The 24,146-nt window shown below is 43.9% G+C and overlaps 1 protein-coding gene across 1 annotated transcript in view; it reads left to right on the plus strand.

Annotated features, from left to right (window-relative positions):
- ABCE1 (ATP binding cassette subfamily E member 1) overlaps positions 1–24,146 on the plus strand; it is a 1,045,252-nt gene that overhangs the window by 263,751 nt on the left and 757,355 nt on the right. Inside the window, exons 12-14 of the mRNA XM_044062259.1 lie at positions 6,852–6,897; positions 10,174–10,295; positions 10,509–10,730. Of these exons, the coding sequence (XP_043918194.1) occupies positions 6,852–6,897; positions 10,174–10,295; positions 10,509–10,730 (390 nt within the window). The remainder of the gene's footprint in view (positions 1–6,851; positions 6,898–10,173; positions 10,296–10,508; positions 10,731–24,146) is intronic.

The raw sequence follows: 24,146 nt of genomic DNA on the forward strand, positions 1-24,146 counted from the left end.
AAAGGGGAATGAATACTGCACTCCTTGGACGTGCACAGACAACTTAGATTTTACTTGGACAGGACTAAGCCTCTCAGGAAATCTGAACAGCTGCTGGTTGTATTTTCTGCAGGGGCAGAGGGAAAAGCAGTTTCAAAGCAAACCATTTCTAAGTGGATAGGCCATTGCATTCATTGCTGCTATAAGCACCATGGAAAACCTACCCCCCACAGGGGATAAGACCACATTCAACCAGGGCTGCATCTACCTGTACAGCTTTTCTCACAGGTGTCCCTACAAGGGACATCCTAGAAGCTGCTACCTGGAGTTCTGTACATACATTCACCAAGCATTACCACTTGCCAGTTTTTTCTAAATCCAGAGCTGGTTTTGCCACTGCAGTCTTGCAGGGCCTTATAGCTGGACCTAATGCTATTTAATTGCCTCCTCCCTTCCTTAGCTTTGGAGAATCTACCCAAATGTAATGACTGCAACAGTGAAACACGAATAACATAGTACAATTGTGTGCACTTACCGTAAATGTAGATGGAGTGTATTCACTGTTGCAGTCCTGGTTACCCTCCCCACAGCCACCTGACTTCTATTGACTATACCTCTATTCTTGCTTATTGTGCTTAAAGCTTTCTGGTGTATTTGCTATTTTTTGGAGGTGTAACCTTGTATACAACTGCTTCTTATTATGGGGGCACCTGACATCTGAGGCAAGAAAAACTGATGTAATGGCATCTGATACATGCTTTATACCCCTGCAACTACCTGACGTCATGGAATATGAGACTGCAACCGACGCAGGACCCAAGACTTTGATAATTAGGCCGACTGAGGGCTACCTGCAAGCAGATAACCCAAATGTAATGACTGCAACAGTGGATACACTCTAACATCTATATTTATAGTAAGTGTACACAACTGTACTTTCTAGCTGAATGGGACATGAGTAGCCTTTTGACTGACGAAAATCCATGGCTAGCACATGTGGGTTTATATTGCAGATTTGTGGATGATGTCTTTTTTGTGGAAAGGGTTACACAACAATTGGATGCTTTTAACTATTTAGAAACAACCACCACAATTTTAAGATTTGCTGTGCATTCATTAGTAGATTTCATATAATTTTTGGATATTTTATTAAAAGTGGATGAAGGGGGTAAAATAAGCACTTTGTTGTACCATAAGTCATGCTGGAAAAATTCTCTGTTGGATAAGGGTAGCATGCACCCCCACCATATTTTAAGAATGTCATGGATAATCAGCTTCTGAAAACTTCCTGACTTTATAGTAAAGAAAGTGATTTTTTACATCATATAAATGTAACAGAGGAGAATATGTTAGAACTTGGTTACAAAAGTTGGGAAGTTAGGGAAGCATCAGAAAGGCTTGAGTCCATGAGTGATGGGGAAAGGTAGACCTTGGTATTCAAAGAATACTGGAGATTCAATTAATAAGGGACAGAGAAATATATGTAAGGTTAGGATACCCTTTACTTTTAATACTGATTTTAAATGTATGAAGAATGTAATACAAAATAACTGGAAGATATTACTGTCTGACAGGATGAAAAATATAGTAGGTGATGTGTCAAACTTCAGCTACAAGAGAAATCGTTAACTTAGTCTGTTATGTTATAGACTAGGACCTGGCGATAAGAATAACCTAGGTAAATTTATATTGTGGCAAATCAGGTACATATCCATGTAAAAGATGTAAGGCATGCAGGTATATTAAGACTGATAATGTGTTTGAGCATCCTCTTACTAAAAGGATACTTAAGTGTTCACATTAAGTACGCTGTTTTACTAAAAATGTGATTTATATAGCAACCTGTTCAGAATGCACTTCTTTTTATGTTGGTAAAACCAATAGAATGTTAAAGGAAAGTATTTTACAGCATATGGGTGATATACAGAGAAATGTCCAAAGAAGTGCAGTAGCTCAGCACATTAATGAATTTCCACAGTATGATTTTAAATTTATGGCTTTGGATAGTTACACTTATGCACCTAGAGCTGGTGATATAAAGAATGCCACAGAAGAAACCCACTGGACAGCTGGTTTGAAAGCTTATGATCCACCAGGCTTAAATGGTTGTATACCTTTAAAACCTATTTTAAAAGCTAGAAATTTTTAATTGGTTAAAGGTTTTAATTAATGCAATTGGTTTTTCAAGTGTATTTATATGCAGACTGATTTTACATTTTTGTATTGATCTGATGAAGGAGGCATCTCCGAATGTGCTTATCTGTTTACTGCTTGTTTATTAAATATATGTGCTTTGCCGTGGTTGTCCCAAGGTTACTAAATGTGGTAATACAACCACTGTGTATCCCTGTGCACACCCCAAACCATTTAGAAACTGCCCAAAGAAACATTTGGTCAAATATATATTTTTTTTAATAAGTAAACAAGCAATTGGAAAACTAAATTAATAAATCATAAAGTAGTTATAGCATAACATGTTGTTTCATATTTAATTATCAAGGCCTTTCGGCTACAAATTTTCAGGAGCAGATGCGCCTAGCCTCTACTTCTGGAAGATGGAAGATGTGAAGTACTGTCTGTATTAGCTGGCTTATTTTTGTGAAAAGTAAATCGGAAAGTTATGTCTTCATAAGGACTCCCTGTTGTGTGAGTGTTAACTTATACAAGTTTAATAGGAGTCTGTGTGAAAATATGCTTGTCCAGCCATTAGCTTTGCCATCTATTTAGTTGTAGGTGATTGGATTCAGTTCTCACCTTTAGATGGTCTGCAATTATATTTAAAATTGCTTCATTTAAATGTCAACATTCTGTTTGCTGGTTTCAAGGGCATGTGGGCTGTGCCTTCGTATGCACTAATGCCCCACATTACTTTAGAGTAGCATGCTTTAGCCCTTTTGCCCCCCAGTTCTTTTCTGCTGCTCACGTGGTTTGGAGCTCAGGCTTTTAATTCACTGTGTCAGTGTTCCCACATTTACCTAAAGCTCTCCAGCCTTCAAAGCATTTTGGATGATCAGATAAGCCAGGGCCTTCAGCAGTACACTTTTTGATGCCTGGGAGAGGAATAGTAACATGAAGTGTTGCCTTAGGTATCCATTAATCTTACAAGTTATTTGTAGATTCAGGAGAGTTTTTTTTTTGGCCAGTCAGTACCTAGAGAATGGTTGCAATTACTTTAACATAGATAGCACTAGAGGGGCTCAAGCCCACTATCAGGTGTTTGATGAAATAGTGTCAGAGGGCTGCAGAACTTGGAGGGCAGACAGTGATCATAAGGTAAGCCCATTCTTCAGGCAATCTGAAAGTGCCCATCTGTAGCGTTTATGTCCTCTAGTAAATACTAGCCCGTTCTACAGCAGACAAGGGGAGTTGGGGAGATGCTGTTTTCATTGTTTTTCTTTTCTTGAGGCGGGGATGAAATACCTTACCCTGGTAGCACTTGAAATGGAGGCTTTGTGTCCTAGATCCAGCTAAGCTAAATTGCCCCAGTTGAAGAGCATTCACTTGATCCTCCCTATGGTGTGCTGGTCAGGCTGTAGACTCCAGGCAGTTGTTCAGTTTACTGGTACGTCATTTTTTTAGTTGGAAGTGCACACCTTTAGAGAATATGACCTCATGTAAACAAGTTCTAGTGCAGGTCTCTCAAATGTCCTTGAACACTAGTATCCCTTCTCCCAGAGCCTGTTGTCCATCCACTGTCTGCTGTACTTCAGGCACGTCCTTTGTTTGTGAACATAGGTGATGCCTAGGCTTTTTTCTCCACCTAAATTGTTTACAGAGGTTGTCGCTGAATCTTTGCAGGACGGGGTCTCAATTTGTATCGTTACTTGGATAACACTCTTGGCCTAGTGTTTGGATTTCCTGGTAGTGTCTGTGGTATGAATGCTACCATGTCTGCAGTTCTTTGAGTGGTGGTCATATAGGTTCATAGGTAGGTACTAGGCTATCAGCCCGAGGGCCAAAGCAATCATAGTCAACAGTGTACCATGTATTGTTAAATTCCTGCTCCTCTATCGAGCAGTACCCCAGACATAATCCCAGGGCTGAATTTCCTATCACCCATCCACTTATCAAGGTTTTTCTTGAATAGTGCTAATGACGAGCTCTGCTTGATGTGGATGGGAATCTTGTTCCAGAGCATGGGGAAGTCTCTGGGTCACGAATCTGTCCCTTCAGCATGTCCTATTTATTGCTGTGGTGAGGTTTAGGTCCCTAGAGCGTGTAGCTCGGGGAAATTGGGATTTCTTCAAGTGGAGCATGTCCAACAATTCCAGGTTTGACATAGCTTTGTATGTCAGACAGAAGTCTCCTCGGAGTAAGTGGTATGCGACCAAGTAGAGTTTGAGTTTCTTGAGCCAGTTGGTATAGGACATTTGTTTGAGGCCAGCGATCCTCTTGGTGAGGTACTTTTGGGGCCTCTCAAGTTGTTGTAGGTGTCTTGTGGGGTACATCCCAAATGGGGCATTGTATTCAATGAGGGGTCTGATAAGTGATGAGTAGAGGGGAATGATTTCCTTATTTCTAGATGAGAACCCTTTTGTGATTAAGTGGGCCACGTAGAAAAATTTTCTGACCACTGTGGCAATGTGGTTATCAAAGGAGAGGTTGCTATCCACTTGGGTCCCAAGGTCTCTTATCACACTTTCTGTGTTAAGTGAACTTCCCCCTATTTGATAATTCATGGGTACCCTGTTTTTGCCAAAGGGGATAACAATGCACTTTTTGGCATTTAGTTTGAGGCCATGATTTTGACACCAGGTGTCAGTCTTGATGAGGCCCTTTTGCAGGATGTCTACGCCAGCAAGGGAATCTATAATGGCACCCAGTTTGCAGTCATCTGCGAACTTGGTTAGCCATAGACCCTTGGTGTTCGATTGCACTTCAGAGAAGTATATACCGAACAGGAGGGGCCCCAGGACTGAACCCTTGGGTACTCCACTTGTCACTGGTTTGGCGTTGGATCTGGAGTCAGCAACTCTGACCGTGTGGGTTCTGTCCATGAGCCAGTTGGCCACCCATCTCGTGACATAAGGGTTTATGTTAAGGTTGGTGAGTTTATTAATGATTCCTGAATGAGGGATAGTGTCAAAGGCTTTAACGAGGTCAATGTAGGCTGTGTGGACTACCTTGCCCTTATCTATAGCCTCTGTAACTGTTTCAAAGTCATCTACCAGGTTTAGGAGACATGACCTACCTTTTACAAATCTGAAATGGGTAACATCCAGAGTTTGGAGGTTACCTATATCTTTGTTTGAGTTCCATGATGATATGCTCCATGGTCTTGCAGACCAGGCTTGTCAGGCTAATAGGTCTATAGTTCCAAGGGTCTGTGGTGGTTCTTCCTTTGTGGAGAGGGATAACCATTGCTGTACGCCATTCTTTGGGCACATAGCCTGTGTGAGGCTGTGGTTGAACATGGATAAGTGGGGGGGGGGGCTAGTTTATTTTGGATTTCACTTAAGACGCAGCCTGGGATGTTGTCCGGTCCCATGGATGCTGTGTTTTTGGCTTTAGAGAGTGCCATTTTTACCTGTGTGTTTGTGATTGCCCTGCGCTCTACAACCATCTGGTATAGTTATGGCCCTTTGAGGGGTGAGGGTGGAGTAAAATTTGCACTGAACCTATCTGCCAGTATGTTGGCAATATCAGTTGGCTCTGCATATTTTGTGCTGTTCTGTTGTAGCTCGATGCAGTTCGGGGTGTTGCCATAGATATTCTTTACATAGCTAAAGAATGCCTTGTGGTGGTCTTTGGAATCCGTGGCAGTTTTTCTTTCAAGATTAGTTTTGGAGGATTTTGAGAGATCTTAGTTTCTTACTGCGGTTTGTCAGCGAGTTCCTCTATACCTGGGTTTTTACTCTCTTTTGCAACTGTTTCTTCCTTCTGTTGTAGAGTTTAATGGCAGGGGACCACCAGATCGGCCTCCTTTTTTTGGAGGATAGTGGCTTGGTCTTGTTGGGGATAGCACGATCCATGCACTAGTGCAGGTGCTTGTATAGTGTATTTGTGTAGGATTCAGCAGTCGTGACTGTATTGACTGAGTTATCCATCAGCAGGGGTGTTAAGAAGTTAGTCACCTCAGTTTTTAGAAGCGTGAAGTTCGCTTTGGAGAAATTTTTTTACGATGGTTTCCTGTGGTGTGGGGGTGGGGTCAGGATGTGGATGTCTGGGGTGATTAGTTTATGGTCTGATCTAATCAGCGAAGAGCTGATTTCGAGCGTTGAGCACTGGTCACTCATGTTGGTACTGACCAGGTCCAGAATATTGTTGCCCCTGGTGGGGGCGTTGACAAGTTGATCCAGGTCGCTAGAGTTTATGAACTCCAGGAATCGTTGAGCCAGGGGGTTTAGTACAAGAGTAGTTTTCCCAATTAATGTTTGGGTAGTTAAAATTGCCCATTATTATGGTGTTTGGTTGGACCCTCATTTCTTCCAATGTCCCCCGGAACAAGGAGTGAGCATCCTGGGTCATTGTGGGGGATCTATAACAAGGTACAATTTGGAATGCCTTTTTGCCCTGGGTTAGTTGCACTTGGATGATTTCAGAGGCATCATATTTTGCAACTATCCTGGAGGTGTTGATTTCCTTGATGAATATGGACACGCCTCCACCTTTCGTGTTTCGGTCCGGGTTTTGTGGCCGAAACGTGTGATATGAGATTGCCTAGTAGTGCTGGGGTGCTCTCAGAAGCCTTGAACCATGTCTCAATCACTGCACAGATGTCTGTGTTCTCCATTTTGAGGAGTGCCTCAAGTGAGTGCATTTTGAAGTTTAGACTCCTAGCATTGAGTAAGATTGCCCTCAGTTTTTTGTTTCCTGTAGTTCTTATGGTGGTGAGTTTGTTTTTTGAGTCTTGCCTAAAAAAGGCACTATAGGGGCGGCAAGAGCCTTGGCCAATATTCTGAATCCCAGGGGTGACAGGTGCAGGCCATGTCTGGTGAAGCATCATGGCCTGTCAAGCATGTCATCCCAGGCAGACAGATATTGGATCCCCTTTGAATGACACCAGAAGCTTAGCCAGCTGTTGAAGTTGATCATCTAATCCCTGTACTGTGGTATCCTTTTTGGTGAAGGCAGGATGCTACCCAGGGCTAGGGTCATACCTGCTTGGGCTACAAGATCGGAGAGCTCTTCCATATCTCTCTTCATGTAGTCTAGGGAGGTACGTCTGTGGTCATTTACACCGACATGGACTATGACAGAGTCGTATTTGTACTTGCCTTGTAGTGACCCGAGTGCATGTGTTATGTGGCGGATTCTGGCACCTGACAAGCAGCTGACAGTAACCTCTTTGTCCAGCCTGGTGAGTGGGGCATCGGTATGCCTGATTATAGAGTCACCTATCACAAGTGTGTTGGGTATGTTGTTTTGCTGTATGGGCTGTGGTTGTGCAGCACACTGAGTTTGTGGTCTGTGTGTTTGGGGTGTATTGGTGGGAGGAGCTTGCTTGTGTGTCTGCTTTGGAGGTCTCTGTTGCCTAGGCAGATTTAGATTTGTAATCAGAGCCTCCGTTTAGGTCTTATTGTTTGTGTGTGGGTTTTGGAGGTGTTGGTTTAGTTGGTCTATGTGTTGAGTAGGGTGTTGCGGGTTGTTACCTTCTCCTCTTGACTGTCTGTTCCAGTCTTGGTTGGACTGAGCTTTGCCTCTAGATTGAGTGTAAAAGTGCATCTCTTGCAAGTGTTAGTGTTTGGTGGTAGGAGGGGAGGGTTGTCTGTGTACGAGGCAGTTGTAGCATTGCCACAAGATGCGCAGGCTCATCAGGTAGGCTGGAGAGTACACTGGGAGCCGTCTCTTGGACATGCCTGAATAAGTAGGGAGGTATAAGGACTGTTGCCTTCTGGCTTAGTGCTGCAGTAGATTTAGAACAAGTGCTGGGCTGAAAGGTGCGGGTCTGATTGCTTTAGGCTGAAAGACTGACAAGTTCTAATGGAAAAACTGAAGAGCAGACTTTGTGGAGCCAGGAATGGTTAACCCCAGCTAACCAGCAGTGCGCAAAAGCGGGTTTTTATAGCAGGAAGATAAAAGGAATAGAAATTAGTCCACAGTGGCCAATAAACTACAAATTCTGAGCTGAAAACCACTCCTCCAGGGACAGATAAGCTGCTCAAAGCTCCCCACTCTCACTGGTGAACAGAGAAATTTCCTTCTGTCCAAGTAAGGTATGGGCCAACACAGAAACTACAATACAGTCGTGGATTCAGCAAACTCTGAAAACTGGACTCTATACTAGCTTCAGATAGGTGGGAAACAAGTATAGGATAGCTTATTCTTTTGTTTTTGGAGTTTTTTCTTTTTTATAGAAATTAAGGCAGTAAACATAAAATAAACACTTTAAGGCACAGAAAAACTGCTATCGCACTTGAGTGTGTAGCCTACAGTTTAAATGCTTAAAAAATGAATTAAAAGTGCAAACAGTAAATAAGTACAATAAAATGGTTGCAAAATGCTTTTTAGTATCAAATAAATGCTAGAAACAGAGTGTTTAGGCAGAATTAGCAATTGCTAACAAGAAACGAGCCAGAAAAGTACTTAAATCAAACCAAAGTCTCTCTTTGCTGCTGTAGGACTCTGCAGATCACCTGTGCAGGTTCTTGCTGAGCTGATACATATGAGATCTATGTGGTCATATCTCAGAAGATTGATTTCAGTGCTGAGGAGCTGGACATTTCTAGATGCCTGTCATTCCTGCCCCCAGAGATGACTCAGAAGGTAAAGAATTTCACTGTCTCCTTGAAGATGCAGATGATGCTCCAAGTTTGAACCACCTTATTTTTAGGTTAAATAACTACCACAGTCTTTACAGTGCTGTGTCATAAGGTGACTGTTGTATTGTACTGTGAGGTGTTAGTGGATCGAGAATCATGTGCTCATTGGTCTGGCCATGGAGTGGTCAACATCCCCACCAGTCTTCATTTAGGCCTTGCATTCATGCAATAAAGCCCGTCACAGGTACTGATGATGGGTACTTTACTCTTTAGATGTAATGCTCATTGTAGTGCTCACCTCGTTTCTTCCACAGTACAAGTCTCCATTTGCCTCACCCACTGACTACAGAGTGCCTGGATTATGCTCCTGCATATGTACTTTGCCATCTGAAAATGTTTCTGCTTTTCAGCCGGTTAACTGCCCCAGTTTAGGCAGCTTGCAGATTCTGACTTACCAAAAGCCATCTATATTTAGGTGTCAGTTAAGCCACAGTCAAGATGTGTATTAAAGATATTTCTATCCAAGATTATATTTCGGCATGCAGAATTGACTCAGCACTGTCTTGCCAGGCATTTATTGTAAGAGCTGTTCCCAATATCTAGCTTTGAAGAACCCCTTTCTCCTCTTCTGTAGAATTTGAACTGCATGATTGATTATCCTAACATCATCTGCTCAAATCCACTGTTTCATTTGCTTGAGTGTTCATCTTTTGGAAACCGTTTTTATTGTGGCAGTCCCTTCTGTCTGCAGGATCGGTGAGCTTCCAGGCTCTGTCTCCAGGCAACCGTATTGAATCAGGGATTGGATATCCCTTAGAATGAACTGACGTTTCCTCCCAAAAGATATCAGAATTATCTTAAACTAGTCCATGTATTTCCTTGTTTCTTGTAAAGATCAGAAACTTGAAAGATAGAGCTGTCAACATATGCCATTAGTGCAAGTTCTGGAGAGTGCATGAGTTCAAAGAAATAGAAAAGCGGTTTACCTTCCTTTCTGAAGTGTGGGCATGTCCAGTTTGCAGCTGCTGTAAGTTAGGGAAGTGTGTATTTATTAATATCTTAATATGTCATTTGTGCAGCCTGTCCGTTCATTTTCTTGATTTGCTGGAAATGTGGTCACTCAGTGTTTGGAAACAGGCTGGTACTTTAAAGACTGGCCTCACTTTCCTAGTGTGGAGTATGATGTCAAGTTCTGTACTGGCATGTGAAACCCCAAATATGAGAGCTTTAGAGAAAAATAACCGAAGTGGAATGGAAGGAGTGATTCTATATCACTGGGTCCCCTTATACATCAGCTGCCAGTCCTAGTCACAGAACGACGGAAAGGGTTCTGTACTAGATGTGAAACAGTAAGAACTGATCTACCAACTTCATAAAAAGTACTGCTTAATTTTATGTGGCTAAATGCATATGTTTGTTTTTACATTGTAAATGCAAAGCTGAACTTCCCCCTTTTCTCATTCAGTCTCTCTCTCTCTCTCTCTCTCTCTAGGTACATTATTGTGGTAGAGCATGATTTGAGTGTCCTTGACTACCTTTCTGATTTCATTTGCTGCTTATATGGTGTGCCAAGTGCATATGGTGTTGTTACAATGCCCTTCAGTGTTCGAGAAGGTAATATTTCTTAATTTTTTCTGATCTCCAAGTTTTCAGTATGAAGTAATTTACTTAGCTTTTATAGTCTAATATTATTGTATTTTGTTTTTATGTTACACTGGTCATAGTAAGAAACAATTCATTGTCATGAGTGAAGCCAACCAACATCCAACTAAATTAAAAATACTTTTCTACATCCAGCTCCTACTGTACATTGTCTGTTTTTGGCAGGTATAAACATCTTCTTGGATGGCTATGTACCAACAGAAAACTTGAGATTTCGTGAAACATCTCTTGTTTTCAAGGTGGCAGAAACTGCAAATGAGGAAGAAATCAAGAAAATGTGTCGATACCAGTATCCAAGGATGAAAAAGAAAATGGGAGAGTTTGAACTGGAAATCATTGGTGGAGAGTTCACAGATTCTGAAATCATGGTGATGCTTGGAGAGAATGGTTAGTGCTTTCTCCTCATTAGTCATGTTATAGTGTCAACTGTCAAAGCACTTTTAGTTAATTTCTAGCCATGTGGTCTGCTATGCACTTTGTAAACACAAGACCTACAGGTGTTGGTAATTATTGAAGATCTGAAATGTATGACTAAAGTTAGTGCTGGAGTGAAAGACACCAAAATATGTTTGTTGTACAAAACAAGAGAATGAGAAAATGGAATGAAAATTGTGTGTCTTCATAAATTTTTAGCAAGACTTCATGGAGAATCAGAAGTCCATGTAAGTACTTTTGATTTATTATATATTCATAGATTAGTGCTAGGCTAACTGGCCCTTGTGGGCCATTTTAAGCCTAACCAGTTACCCCATGTGAGAATCAAACCCTGCACCTTGTATCTGTAAAGTAAACACATTAACCATTATCCCAACTACCTGCTTACAGAGGTACGCCTCTAGAGGTGTACAATTTAAATATGAACATGATTAATTGGACTGCTCTGATAGTGTCACATTGTCAGAATGATAATTGGGATTACCGTGGAATCTAAAGGACATGTTATCTTGTCACCTGATAATGCCACTGTATCCGGTGTAGAGAACTTGGTTTTTCGCATTAAAAAAAAAAGTAAATAACAGTAGTAGTTTTATTTAAATTAAAACGGTTCTGGTTATAATTAATTCAGGCAAAATGTTTTGGTGATAGTGTTAACAAAATTACACAGAAGTTTAAAAAAATTAAATAAAAAAGTGACCCAAGGGTGAACCTTGAGGTGAAATTTTGTCCTCCTGAATAGCACAAAACTTTCTCTTCTCACTCTGTTGTGTAGTAAAAGCTGTAGCTGTTCAGTCTATGGCAAGTTACTGAGTGGGATAAGTAGTGACTTTTGTGTAGGTAACAGTGGGCATATCCTGAAGATCCTTCAAGTATGGGTAGTTCAGATCCGACTTGGGTACTCTCAGATTTTATATCCAAGGCACAGGCTCCTCCCATTTACCCTTAACCCCCTCCTTGTGCTGAATTGTCTGAGATCTCTCAAGTTCTCCAAGTCTTTTGGGTTTCTAATACCATGACGGGAAGGGACCCCATTCCTCAGTCAAAGTACAATTAAAGTTATTGTTTCAATCTTTGATGTCGGCCAGTAGTGCTTTTTGCAGCACCCGCAGTTTGCCCAGTAATGACTTCCCTGCAGTTCGTATGGAGTTGCATGTATTGGTAACCTATCTAAATACGAAGACCCCCCAATGTTCTTCGTGTTTCACTGTTGCAGTCATCACACTTGGGTTATCTGCCTGCAGGTAGCCCTCAGTCAGCCCGAATACCAGAAACTTAGTATTTCTGCGTCGGTTGCTGTTGCTGCAGGACCGACGTCAGGTCGTCTGGTATAAAAACAGGCAGCTGACGCCATTACATCAGTCTTTATTGCTGAGGAGCCCGAAGCAGATGTTAGTGTTTCACTGTTGCAGTCCTCACACTTGCATTATCTGCCTGCAGGTAGTCCTCAGTCAGCCCGAATGCCAGAGACTTAATATTTCTGCATCAGATGCTGTCACTCCAGGACTGACGTCTGGTCATCAGGGGTATAAAAACAGGCAGCCGACGCCATTACATCAGTCTTTATTGCTGAGGAGCCAGAAGCAGTTCGCAAGTGCCGGTCGGCTGCTACCTGAATTTTTGTTTACGAATTTAATAATCCTGAAGTTTTCTAAAGCTAAGTACTCCTTTGGGGAGCCTTTTTTCTTGCTCTAACCGATGTCAGAAAAAGTTAACAATTGTCTTGCCTGTGGAAAGCAAATACCTCAGAGATTTTCATTCTTACTGCGTCACCTGTTTAGGCCCAGACCATGATTTCCCTCACTGTCGGTTTTGTGCCTTATTTAACTCCCGAACCATTCATAGTCTGGCTCTGTCGCTAAATTCTTTCACACTCTATCACCGTATTCTGAAATGGCTTCATTAAGCCATCCGACTATCGATCTCCCGAAAAAAACGTAAAGATAAAGACAGACCGCATAGGTCCATAACTACCGACAACACTTCCGTTAAGCTAGTCGACAGTCTGCCGGTACTCAGTGAGGCGCTTTTGCAGCCCCCGATGCCCGCTTCAATGGATTTACAGTCCTATAATGAGACACATTCGAAGTCTGGTATGCTGCTAGACTCTTCGACTATGGAACCTGCGGATGTCTCTACGTTGGATGGGTCCCGAGCCGCTGAGCAGGCACCAGCTTCTAAGGCAGTTATTTGCTCAACCGATGTTCGACTCAAACCGCCTTCTTCTTTAACCAAAACTACTGAGTTTCTTAGGCCCAGAGTGCACACTATGCCTAGAAAACAGATGACCAAAACGCATGCACCTGCTCCCATGCCGCAAAAACAAATGCTTAGAATGGCTGAAGACCTTATTACGCTGATTAAGGGAAGTCAGTTTTCCCCTGCTAAGAGACAGAGTCCAGTCCCCTTCAGCTTCTACAGACCAGGAGTCCGATGACTGTGAAATTTCTGATTATGAAGACATGCCCTTATCTTCTTATGAGGATTCAGATGCAGAGGAATCCATTCCCTCTGCCTCCCCTCCAGAGGATTCAGATGCAGAGGAATCCATTCCCTCTGCCTCCCCTCCAGAGGATTTTTCTTTTGGTGAAACCTCTTGCATACCTTACAAGAGCATTTCCAGTGGGAATGCCAAGACTATCCTCAGTCCAAAAAGAGGCTCAGAGAATTTCTAGAGTTGCCTCAACACAGGCCCTTAGCAAGGGTTCCTGCCAGAAGAACGAATACGCATTATGTAGAATGCGTCTTAGTCGAACTGTAAATGTCGAAAATGCAAAATGTCAAAGTGGCTTTTAAGCGAATTCTTTCCCTGGGAAAAGAAGTTGCTTGGCTGCTTCAGTCACTTTGCCGTTTTCAGCACTGTAGTGCGATTTCAGAGTTGGTATATTTAAGTAGGGTGGCTGTGGGGGGTACAGCCCCCCACTTAAAATAGTGTTTAGTGTTTTTTTTTGGGGGGGGGGGGCAGCAAATGTTTTCCCTGGGGAAAAATTTGCTGTTCTGGCTGTTAGCTCTTTTTTGTTTTCGTTCTTTTGTGGTCGATATAATAGCGTTCAATCTTTTGATCGTTCGCTGTTATAACATAGACCCCTTAGCAATACCCCCTGTCCTGGATGTTGTGAATGATGTTTTTATGGAATCCAATCTTACTCCTGACGCTTTATCTCCTGCCCCTAGGAAACCAGACAGGTACTACCTGACACTCACATTTCTTTTCAAGAATCCTACTGCTGACCCCCAGAGATCATTTCCCCGGGGCCTAAAGGTATCAAGGCTACTACAGCCAAGAACTCCACCTCTTCGGACAGGGATTCTAGAGCTTTGGACAGCTTGGGTAAGAAGGTATATACCTCTGCAACTCTTGCTATTAGCACCTGATCTTTGTCAAGGACCTACTGACCTCCCTGGGGTATACCATCAATGAAAAGAAATCAAAACTAGTCTCCACACAATAAATTGTATTCCTGGGAGCAAGCCTGGACACAGCATCCCAGATGACATTCCTTACTCCAGAAAAACAAGCCTACCTGACAGGCTACTTCTCTCAACTAGCCACCAGAACCCAACTATCTGCAAAGAAAATCCTGCAAGCTAATAGGGTTCATGGCCTCCTGCATTCTACTCATTCCATATGCCAAATTGCGTATGAGGAAACTACAATGGTACCTTAAAAAGCCTTTGGTGTCAACACTCTCAAGACCTGGAAACTACCATACCTATGATACCCTGTCTAAGAAAAGATTCTTTGGTGGGCAGCAGCATGCAACCACAACAAGGTACTTCCCTTCTCACAACCCCACACCGCCCAGACCCTCACCACAGACTTATCAGACTATGCCTGGTGTGCACACTTGGACAGCAGGTGCATTTATGGCCATTGGAGCCCAAATCAAATCTGTATATCAGCAAAAAGATGATGCTAGCTGTTCAGCACGCCCTGACAACTTTCAGACCCCTACTCTCCCTAGGGCCTCTAGTGATCAAAACAGACAACACCACAGTGATGTGGTATATCAACAAGCAGGGAGCGACTCGCTGTTCTCTCTGCAGGCTCACCATGACCCTTTGGCACATGGCGTCAGCCATGCAAATACACCTGCTAGCACAATTCCTGCCAGGCTCCCTATACTTTCTGGCAGACAACTTAAGCAGAAACCTGCTAGACCACAGAACCTTCAACCTTGTAACCCAGAAATGGGGCACCCCAAAGGTGGACCTATGTGCCTCCCACTCCAATCAACAGCTCAACAAATTCTGCACCAGGGAACCTTAAAGCAAGACCTGGAATGTGGATGCTCTATTCTTCTAATGGGTAAACCTCTCAGTCTCTGCATTTCCCCCTCTACCACTCATTTCAAGGGTACTGCTCAAAATAAGGGAGGAAAAAACAAGGACAATCTTGATTGCCCCAGACTGGCCATGCCAGCACTGGTACCCACTGCTGTGCAGCCAGTCACCCCTGCCACCATGGCACCTACCTCAGATCCCAACACTCCTGACCCAGAAGAATGGAGAATTCATGCATCCACAATTGCAGACCCTGAACCTGGCAGCCTGGCTTTATTCCCCAACATCTCCTCCAGCTGCCAGCCTAAGCAAACAATTCCTGGATGTTACACATGAGGCCAGACTCCCCAGCACTAGACAATCCTATGCTGACAAGTGGAAAAGATTTTGCACCTGGATCCAGGCTAAGGGAGCCGAAACAGCTTAGCCCTCCCTTCCTCTCATTCTGTATTGTCTAGCAGATCTACTACACAGGTATCTATCCTTCTCTTCTAGTAAAATTCATGCCTTTGGCATCTCTGCTCATTACAGCACAGAACCACCTCTCTTCTCACACCCTCTCCTCAAACAGTTCCTAAGAGGGGCTAACAACCTAAGGCCACCCAGAAGAGCTCCTGCCCCAGCTTGGGACCTTAACTTTGTGTTGGAAAAGCTCACTCTACCCCCCCCCCCCCTTTGAGCCTGCAGCTTCAGCAGAGTTAAAATTACTCTCTTGGAAAACAGCCGTGCTTCTGGCCATCACTTCTGCTAGAAGAGATTCGGAGATGCAAGCACTCATGGCTGTAGAGCCCTTCATCATTTTCCATGCAGACAGGGTCTTCCTCAGGACTAATCCATCCTTCATGCCTAAAGTGGTGTCCATTGTGGCTCTCAACCAATCCATTCATTTGCCCACCTTTTTCCCTAACCCACAAAACAAGGGAGAAAGGATTCTGCACTCTCTAGATGTGAACAGACAGCTCAGATTCTATCTGGATAGGACTAAATCTTTTAGAAAAACTGACCAATTGCTAGTCAGCTTTGCAGCAGGGGCAGAGGGCAAGGCCATATCCAAACAATTTCCAAATGGATAGCACACTGCATCCATGTCTGCTACAAACAGCATGGGAAACTGCCCCCAAAGGGGGGTCAGGATGTATTCCACCAGGGCAACCTCCACCTCTGCAGCTTTTCTCAGAGGGGTCCCCACCGGGAACATCCTGGATGCTGCAACATGGACATCTGTTCATACCTTCACAAAGCATTACCACCTGTCTATCTTCTCCAAATCCAGGGCAGGCTTTGCCACCACAGTCTTGCAGGGCATTCTAGCCAGCCTCCAGTCGTCTTGACTGCCTCCATCTTTTTCTTCAGCTTTGAGAATCAACCCAGGTGTGATGACTGCAACAATGAAACACTAAGAACATAGTACAGTTGTGTACACTTGCCGTAAATGTAGATGTTGGAGTTTATTCACTGTTGCAGTCCTGGTTTCCCACCCTCCATCCCTCTTGTCTCTTTCTCTCTCTCTCTCTCTCCTTACATGGAATTTTTGGTATTTACTTTCTACTGGTGATGTTCTTCCACAATAACCTAGCTCCCTATTTGGGGGCTCCTGACTGTTGGGGCAAGAAAAACTGATGTAATGGCATCGGCTGCCTGATTTTTATACCACTGACGACCTGACGTCAGTCCTGGAGCGACAGCAAAAGGCTCAGAAATACTAAGCCTCTGGTATTCGGGCCGAATGAGGGCTACCCCTGGCAGGATAATCCAAGTGTCATGACTGAAACAGTGAATACACTCATAACATCTACATTTATGGTAAGTGTACATAACTGTACTATCTCCACACTGTTGCAACTTAGAGAGGCTTTAGAGATCCTTCTGCTAATCGCACTATTATTGTAAGACCTTGCTGTCCTGCCCGAAAGCACATTCCACTAAGTTCGTAACTTCCTCAAGTGAATAGACTCCATGTCTATCTTGGAGGCTGCCACTTGATCCTCTGTACACACCTTTACCAAACACTAAAAAGTTGATGCTTTCTCCTGGTCCAGGGCAGCCTTTGTTAGAGCATTTGTGTCCAGACTGATGGACAACTCTTCTCAGTAGCCAACCACCCTTTTTCCTTTAGCTTTGGGAATCAACCGTATATCAGGAATACTGCAACAGTAATTTCCGTCGGGACATATTACAGTTGTGTAAGAACTTAGCATAACAGTACAGCTGATGTCAGTCTTTATCTGATGTTCATCGTGTTTCACTGTTGCAGTCATTACTGTAGGGTTCTTCCTGCCGGTAGGCAGCCCTCGGTCGGTCAGAATCCCAAAGTCTGGGTCCGGCGTCGGCTGTGCAGTCATCCTCCCTGACGTCAGAGCACCAGGGGTACAAAGCTCCCAGCCAACGCCATGTTCTCCAGTCTTTCTTGCCGTGCGGTGGAAGCAGTTCGCAAGTGCCGGTAGGCTGACTCCTGATATTTTTGGTGCTTCATTCCGAAGACTTTCTTCTTCTTCTCAAAGCTAAGTACCCCGTTGGGGAAACTTTTTTCTTGCTCCAGTCCGATGTCAGAAAAAGTTAATAATTGTATTTCATGTGGGAAGCAAATACCTCATAAGGATTTCCACTCTTACTGTATTCCTTGTCTAGGCCCTGACCACAACGTAGCTAGTTGTCGGTTTTGTGCTAGATTTAATCAACGTACTATTAAGCAGAGATACGCTTTTGCTTTTCATTACTTTGGCAGGTGATTTAATTACAATATGTCGTCTGACACGCTTCCGACTACCGGAGTTCACAAAAGGTGCAAGGATAAGGACAGGCCTCCTATGTCCAAATCAGACGACTGTTTACAAGTAGAGCCAGCTGCAGTTTCAGCCGTCAGTGAGGTGCTTTCGCAGCCCCTGTCGTCGGCCTTTACAGAACTGCTTGCCGAAACGGACTCCCACGAGGAGCCAACTTGGCCTTTGACTACTCCAGATGCAGGACCTTCGGATAATGCTCCCTCGGATGGGTCCGGAGCCGCTGTGCAGGTACCGGCTTCCGAGGGGGTTTTCAGGCCTACACAGCTTCAGATAAAGGCAAAGACTCCTTCTAAAACGGACTCAAGCCCAGGCCTCCTCTGATCTGGGACCTAAATCTCAAAAACAAATGCTTAAAATGGCGGAGGACTTACTAACTATGATTAGGGGGTTCACTTCCCCCTCCAGACAAAAGGCCAAGACAAGAATTGGACTATGAATCCTCTGATCAGGCATCTATCTCTTCAGGGTCTTCCTCTGAACAGGATTATACTTTCCCTCCTTATGAGGATTCTGATGCTGAGGAATGCATTCCTTCAGCTTCTCCCCCTGAGGATTTTTCTTTTGGGCAAACTTTACATGACATGAGGGAACATTTTCACTGTGAAGGACAGGAGTACTCTGAATCTAAGAGAAGGCTTAGGGATTTCCTTCTTCCCCAACATAGACCCCTGGCTATTCCTCCTATTTTGGATATTGTGGATGATGTCTTTTCTGAGGCTAATTTAACTCCTGACTCCTTTCCTCCAGCCCCTGCAAAGCCTGATAGATATTAGAGTCCCTGACTCTCACCAGTTTCTTTATAAAAATCCTACTGCTGATCCAGAAACCATTTCTCAGGGTCCTAAGGGTGTTAAGGTCACCACTGCTAAGAACCCTATTCCATCAGATAAGGATTCTAGAGCTTTGGAGAGATGGGGCAAAAAAGTGTACACTTCTGCTACTTTATCCATTAGGGCTTTAAATTGTCAATTCCATATGCTAAAATATCAGCAATTTCTTCGGTCTGTCATGAAACAAAAGCTAGGTACCATTTCTGCATGTGCAGATAATAAGGAATTACACAATTTGATGCATGCTACTGAGCAGGTAGGGAAACATACCTTACACTGTGGTTTTGATGCTTTGGAGGCCTCATGCAGGGCGGCTGCCACTGGCACGGTCATTAGAAGGCATGCTTGGTTAAAGGAACAAAATATGCCTGATCAAATGAAAGCAAAGTTACTGGATGCTCCTGTTCAACATAATGTTTTGTTTGGGTCTAAGGCTGAAGAGGTGATAAAAAAATGGAGGATAAGGCAAAATCCATGCAAATGGTTAAGGATTTCTTACAAGTTCAGCCCCCAAGATTTAGCAGACATTGGCCAACTAAAATTGGTCCTTTCCCAGCTCGGACAGGCCTCAGAGGGGTAGATTTAGGCGCCCCAGAGGGAGGGCCCAAGCACAGACCTCTTATAGACCTAGACAGTTGAGTGCTTCCACCCCCAGGGGTGGAGAGGACAGACCTCAATCTTATAGGAAACAGGCTAAATGACTCCCCCTACATGGCTCCAGGAACCTCTCTCCTGGAAGCCCCTCTAGGAGGAAAACTCTTTTTCACCGAAATTGGACTTGCATAATCCAAGACAAGTGGGTTCTGGATGTAATTTCAAGAGGTTACAAATTCCACTTTCATACCTTGCCAAGACCAAACGGATGGCCAGACCTACCAAAAAACCAATGGGCAGAGGCATTAAACCAGGTGGGATCCCTCATGGCTATAAGGACCATAGAACTGGTTCCACAATCAGACGGGGCAAGGCTTTTACTCCAGACTCTTCTAGTTCCCAGAAAACAAAATTCTTGGAGACCCATCCTTGATCTGTCAGTCTTAAATACTTTCCTGGAGATACCAAAGTTCAAGATGCTTACTCTGCAGCAGCTCCTGCCAATGTTGAGCAAAAATGCATGGATGGTGACATTGGATTTAAAGTAGGCTTACCTACACATTCCAATCAGACAGGAGTGCAGAAGATACCTCCGGTTCAAGGCAGGCTCGAAACATTACCAATTCTCTGCGCTGCCCTTTGGCTTGTCTACTACGCCCAGGGTCTTCAAGTGCGTGGCACCAGTAGTAGCTTACTGCAGACTCAAGGGAATTCAAATTTATCCTTATCTGGACGACTGCCTAATTCAAGCAGACAGTAAGGATGTCTTACTCCAGCACCTGGAATTTGTTCAAAATCTACTCAAATACCTGGGATTCACTGTGAACATAGTCAAATTTGACACCCACACAACAGATAACTTTCCTGGGTGCTCTTCTAAACACAACAACCCAGATGGCATTCCTGACATCCGAAAAACAACTTCAGCTGGCTTCAACTTTCAAAACCCTGGTGTTAATGTCTCAGCTAACTGCAAAGAAATTCCTGCAGGCTTTGGGTTACATGGTCTCCTGCATCCTTCTCATACCATATGCAAGACTGCATATGAGAAAGCTACAATGGTACCTAAAAAAGCGTATGGTCCTAGCATTGCCACAGTCTAGACACAGAGATTGCTGTCTTGCCTTGCCTGCAAAAGAAGTTCCATTGGTGGGCCATGGCATGTCTTCAAAACAAAGGGAAAGTCTTCAGTCTACCTCCAGCTTACCAAGTGTTAACCATGGACGCCTCTGATTACGCATGGGGAGCCCACTTGCAGGGGAAAGGCCTGCAAGGTTTTTGGACAGAGGATCAGAAGCACCTACATATCAATTTGAAAGAGAATTTAGCTGTGCAGAATGCCCTCTTGGTTTTCAGGGATCTTCTACAGCCAAGGTGTAACTACTGATACAGACAACACCACAGTTATGTGGTACATAAACAAGCAAGGGGGTTCACACTCCTACCCCCTTTGCAGACTAGCCATGACTCTATGGAACACAGCACTAGCTTGCAAAGTGGACCTACAAGCTCAGTTCCTGCCAGGGAAACAAAATACTCTGGCAGACAGCCTGAGCAGGAACCTGTCAGACCCACACGAGTGGGTGCTAGACACCCAAATATTCAAGATGATTACAGAAGCCTGGGGCTGCCTGGACATAGATCTATTTGCATTTCCCCACAACTACCAGTTACAGACTTTTTGCACAAGGACATATCACAAACTAGCATGGAAAGTGGATGCTCTCGCATTCAGTTGGAGGAACCTCTCTGGGTATGCCTTTCCTCCTCTACCTCTTCTTCCACGGGTGTTATTAAAGATAAAACAGGACAAACCCAAGATGATTTTACTGGCCCCAAATTGGCCTCGACAATTTTGGTACTCAACTCCGATGAATCTGTCCCAGGAGCCTCCTTGGATTCTACCTCCGATTCCAAATCTTTTGTCCCAACACCAGGGCCAGGTTCTGCACTCTCATATCAAAACTCTCAGCCTGGCAGCCTGGCGTATTCAGGGTCTATGATTAATCCTACCCTTTCCAAACAGGTCATGGATGTTATCTTAGAAGCCAGATGGCCTAGCACTAGAAAATCTTATGAAGGTAAATGGAAGAGATTTTGCACCTGGATGCATGCTCAGGATTCAGATCCTCTCATTCCAAATATTCCATTGATTTTACATTACCTGACAGACATGTTACATAAGGGTTTATCCTTTTCCTCCATAAAAATACATGCCTCAGCTATCTCTGCACATTACAGTAGAGATCCTCCAATTTTTTCACATCCACTTCTGAAACAATATCTCAGAGGAGCAAAGAATTTAAGGCCCCCTAGGACACCACCCATACCTGCCTGGGACCTCAACTATGTTCTGGAAAAACTTACTCTGCCTCCTTTTGAGCCTGCTGCCACATCTGATGGTATTTATCATGGAAGATCACTATCCTACTGGCTTTGACTTCAGCCAGGAGAGTCTAGGAGTTACAAGCACTCATGGCTGTGGAACCTTGCATTATTTTTCATCAAGACAGGGTTTCTTTAAGGACTAACCCTACTTTCATGCCTAAAGTGGTTTCTAAAGTGGCTTTAAACCAAACTATTCACCTGTCAACTTTTTTCCCCAATCCACAAAATAAGGGGGAGAGGATCTTCCATTCTTTGGACGTGCACAGGTAGCTTCGTTTTTACCTGGACAGAACCATGGATATCAGAAAAACAGAACTGTTTGTTTCTTATGCAGCAAATTCCCAAGGCAAGGCCATTTCAAAACAGACCATTTCTAAATGGATTGCTCATGGAATCAGATTTTGTTACTCTCATCATGGAAAGCAAATCCCAGGAAAAATTAGGACTCACTCCACCAGAGCTGCTGCTACTTCTGCTGCTTTTCTCAGGGGAGTACCTACCAAAGATATTTTGGAAGCTGCAACTTGGAGTTCAGTGCATACTTTCTCTAAGCACTATAATCTACCTCTTTATTCTAAGTCCAGGGCAGGCTTTGCTTCTACAGTCTTGCAAGGCCTTCTGGCCGCCCCTTCTACTCAATAACCTCCACCCTTTATCTCAGCTTTGGGATTCAACCCTACAGTGATGACTGCAACAGTGAAACACGATGAGTGAAACCCAATGAACATAGTACAGTTGTGTACACTTACCATAAATGTAGATGTTCGAGTGTCTTCACTGTTGCAGTCTGGGTTACCCACCCCCATCCCCTCTTATTCTTTCATTAGTGTGGTTCCCTACTTCACTCTTCTGAGGTGTATTTGCTACAGGGTATGGGGTTTGTTGTACCTTACTTTTAGCCTTTACTTTTGGGCACCTGACATCTGGGGCAAGAAAAACTGGAGAACATGGCGTCTGCTGGGAGCTTTGTACCCCTGGCGCTCTGACATCGGGGAGGATGACTGCACAGCCGACGATGGACCCAGACTTTGGGATTATGGCCGACCGAGGGCTGCCTGCCAGCAGGAAGAACCCTACAGTGATGACTGCAACAGTGAAGACACTCTAACATCTACATTTATGGTAAGTGTACACAACTGTACTTTCTTGACTTGTCGGTACGGTTCTGATTCTTGGAACCAGTCCGGCCGATGTATAGCTCGCATTAGACAATAGTCTCTCAAGCTGCTAGTCTACTCATAATGCCTCTCTTCACATTAACTCAGATCTCATTTGCTGCTCTTACAAGACGCGTTAGCCAGTTCCTCTCTTGTAGCCAAGTAAACCTTTATTTACTCTTTCTGTAGTAGTTCTCTGTAAACCTTTTATTCTCTAGTTTTAAAAAAAATCTTTGTCTACCCTTAGTGTGTGTGTGGTTTCCCTTTACAGTTGGTATTTCTTCCCTTTAACATTGTTGGTAGTTTTTCGCTCCCCCCCTCTCTCTCTTTACCGTTGGTAATCTTTCTACCATCGCTGGTAGATTTCTTCTTGTGTGATAGAATTTTTCTGTTCTTCATTCTTTCCTTTTTTGTCTGCCTCTCCTGCCCTTTTTATTCAGGACGATGGCAGAAAAACCTAAAAGCTCCACTATGGGTTTCAAACAGTGTACAGAGTGCAGCAGGAAAATGCCACACTCTGATAACCATGAATGTTGCTTATATTGTTTGGGTGTCCCCCACTTAAATGTTGACAATACAGTCTGCCAGGGTTTCAGCCACAGAACTCTGGCAGAGGTGAAACAAACTTATTCTCAAAGGGCTCCTTAAAGCCCCATTCGAAGAAGCGTTGCACAAGGCAGACCAGTCATCTCCGGCCTCTGGATCAAAATCCTCCCATTTGGTGCAGATGTCTCCCTCGGCACTGACTGTTAAGCATAAATATGCTTCTGAAGGTTCCTCTTTGGAACCGAAAGCTAAAGTTCCGAAGCTTTCAGAGCAGTCTGAATCTTCAGCCCAGAGAATCTTACCAATGCCTTTGACATAGACGATGACACTTGCTAAATCCTTGACTACTACCGTTCCAACCATGTTTACAGTTCTAACACCAGCACCAACTGTAACTACTGCCATGCCGGCGCCGATGTCCCCCATGACCTTGCGTACGGTGCTGAAGCCTGATATTTCTCCTCAACCCAGGACCACTTATTCTCCCTTCTTGGACAACTCCCTAGTCCTTTCATGGAGAGACCAGAGTCTCCTTCTGGATTGTCCATTTGCTCTACCAGAAATCTCTCGGAAGTGGATATTGTAAGGTTGGGGGATCAGATCCTGACAGCCAGGTGTCTTCCTTCATCTTCTCGGCCCCCTCTTCCTTCTGGTGCAGGAGGCCTATCCCCTACAACCCCTTCTTATTCTCTTCTTCTGACCTCTTCATAGGCTTTAGAGCTCTCAACCCCAACTTCGCAGGTACCAATGGCTTCGACACAGACCACTTTCTTGTCTTTGACGCCG

The sequence above is a fragment of the Protopterus annectens genome, chromosome 2.part1 (genome assembly GCF_019279795.1).
Source record: "Protopterus annectens isolate FY-2018-M chromosome 2.part1, PAN1.0, whole genome shotgun sequence".
NCBI classification, from domain to species: Eukaryota; Metazoa; Chordata; order Ceratodontiformes; family Protopteridae; genus Protopterus; species Protopterus annectens.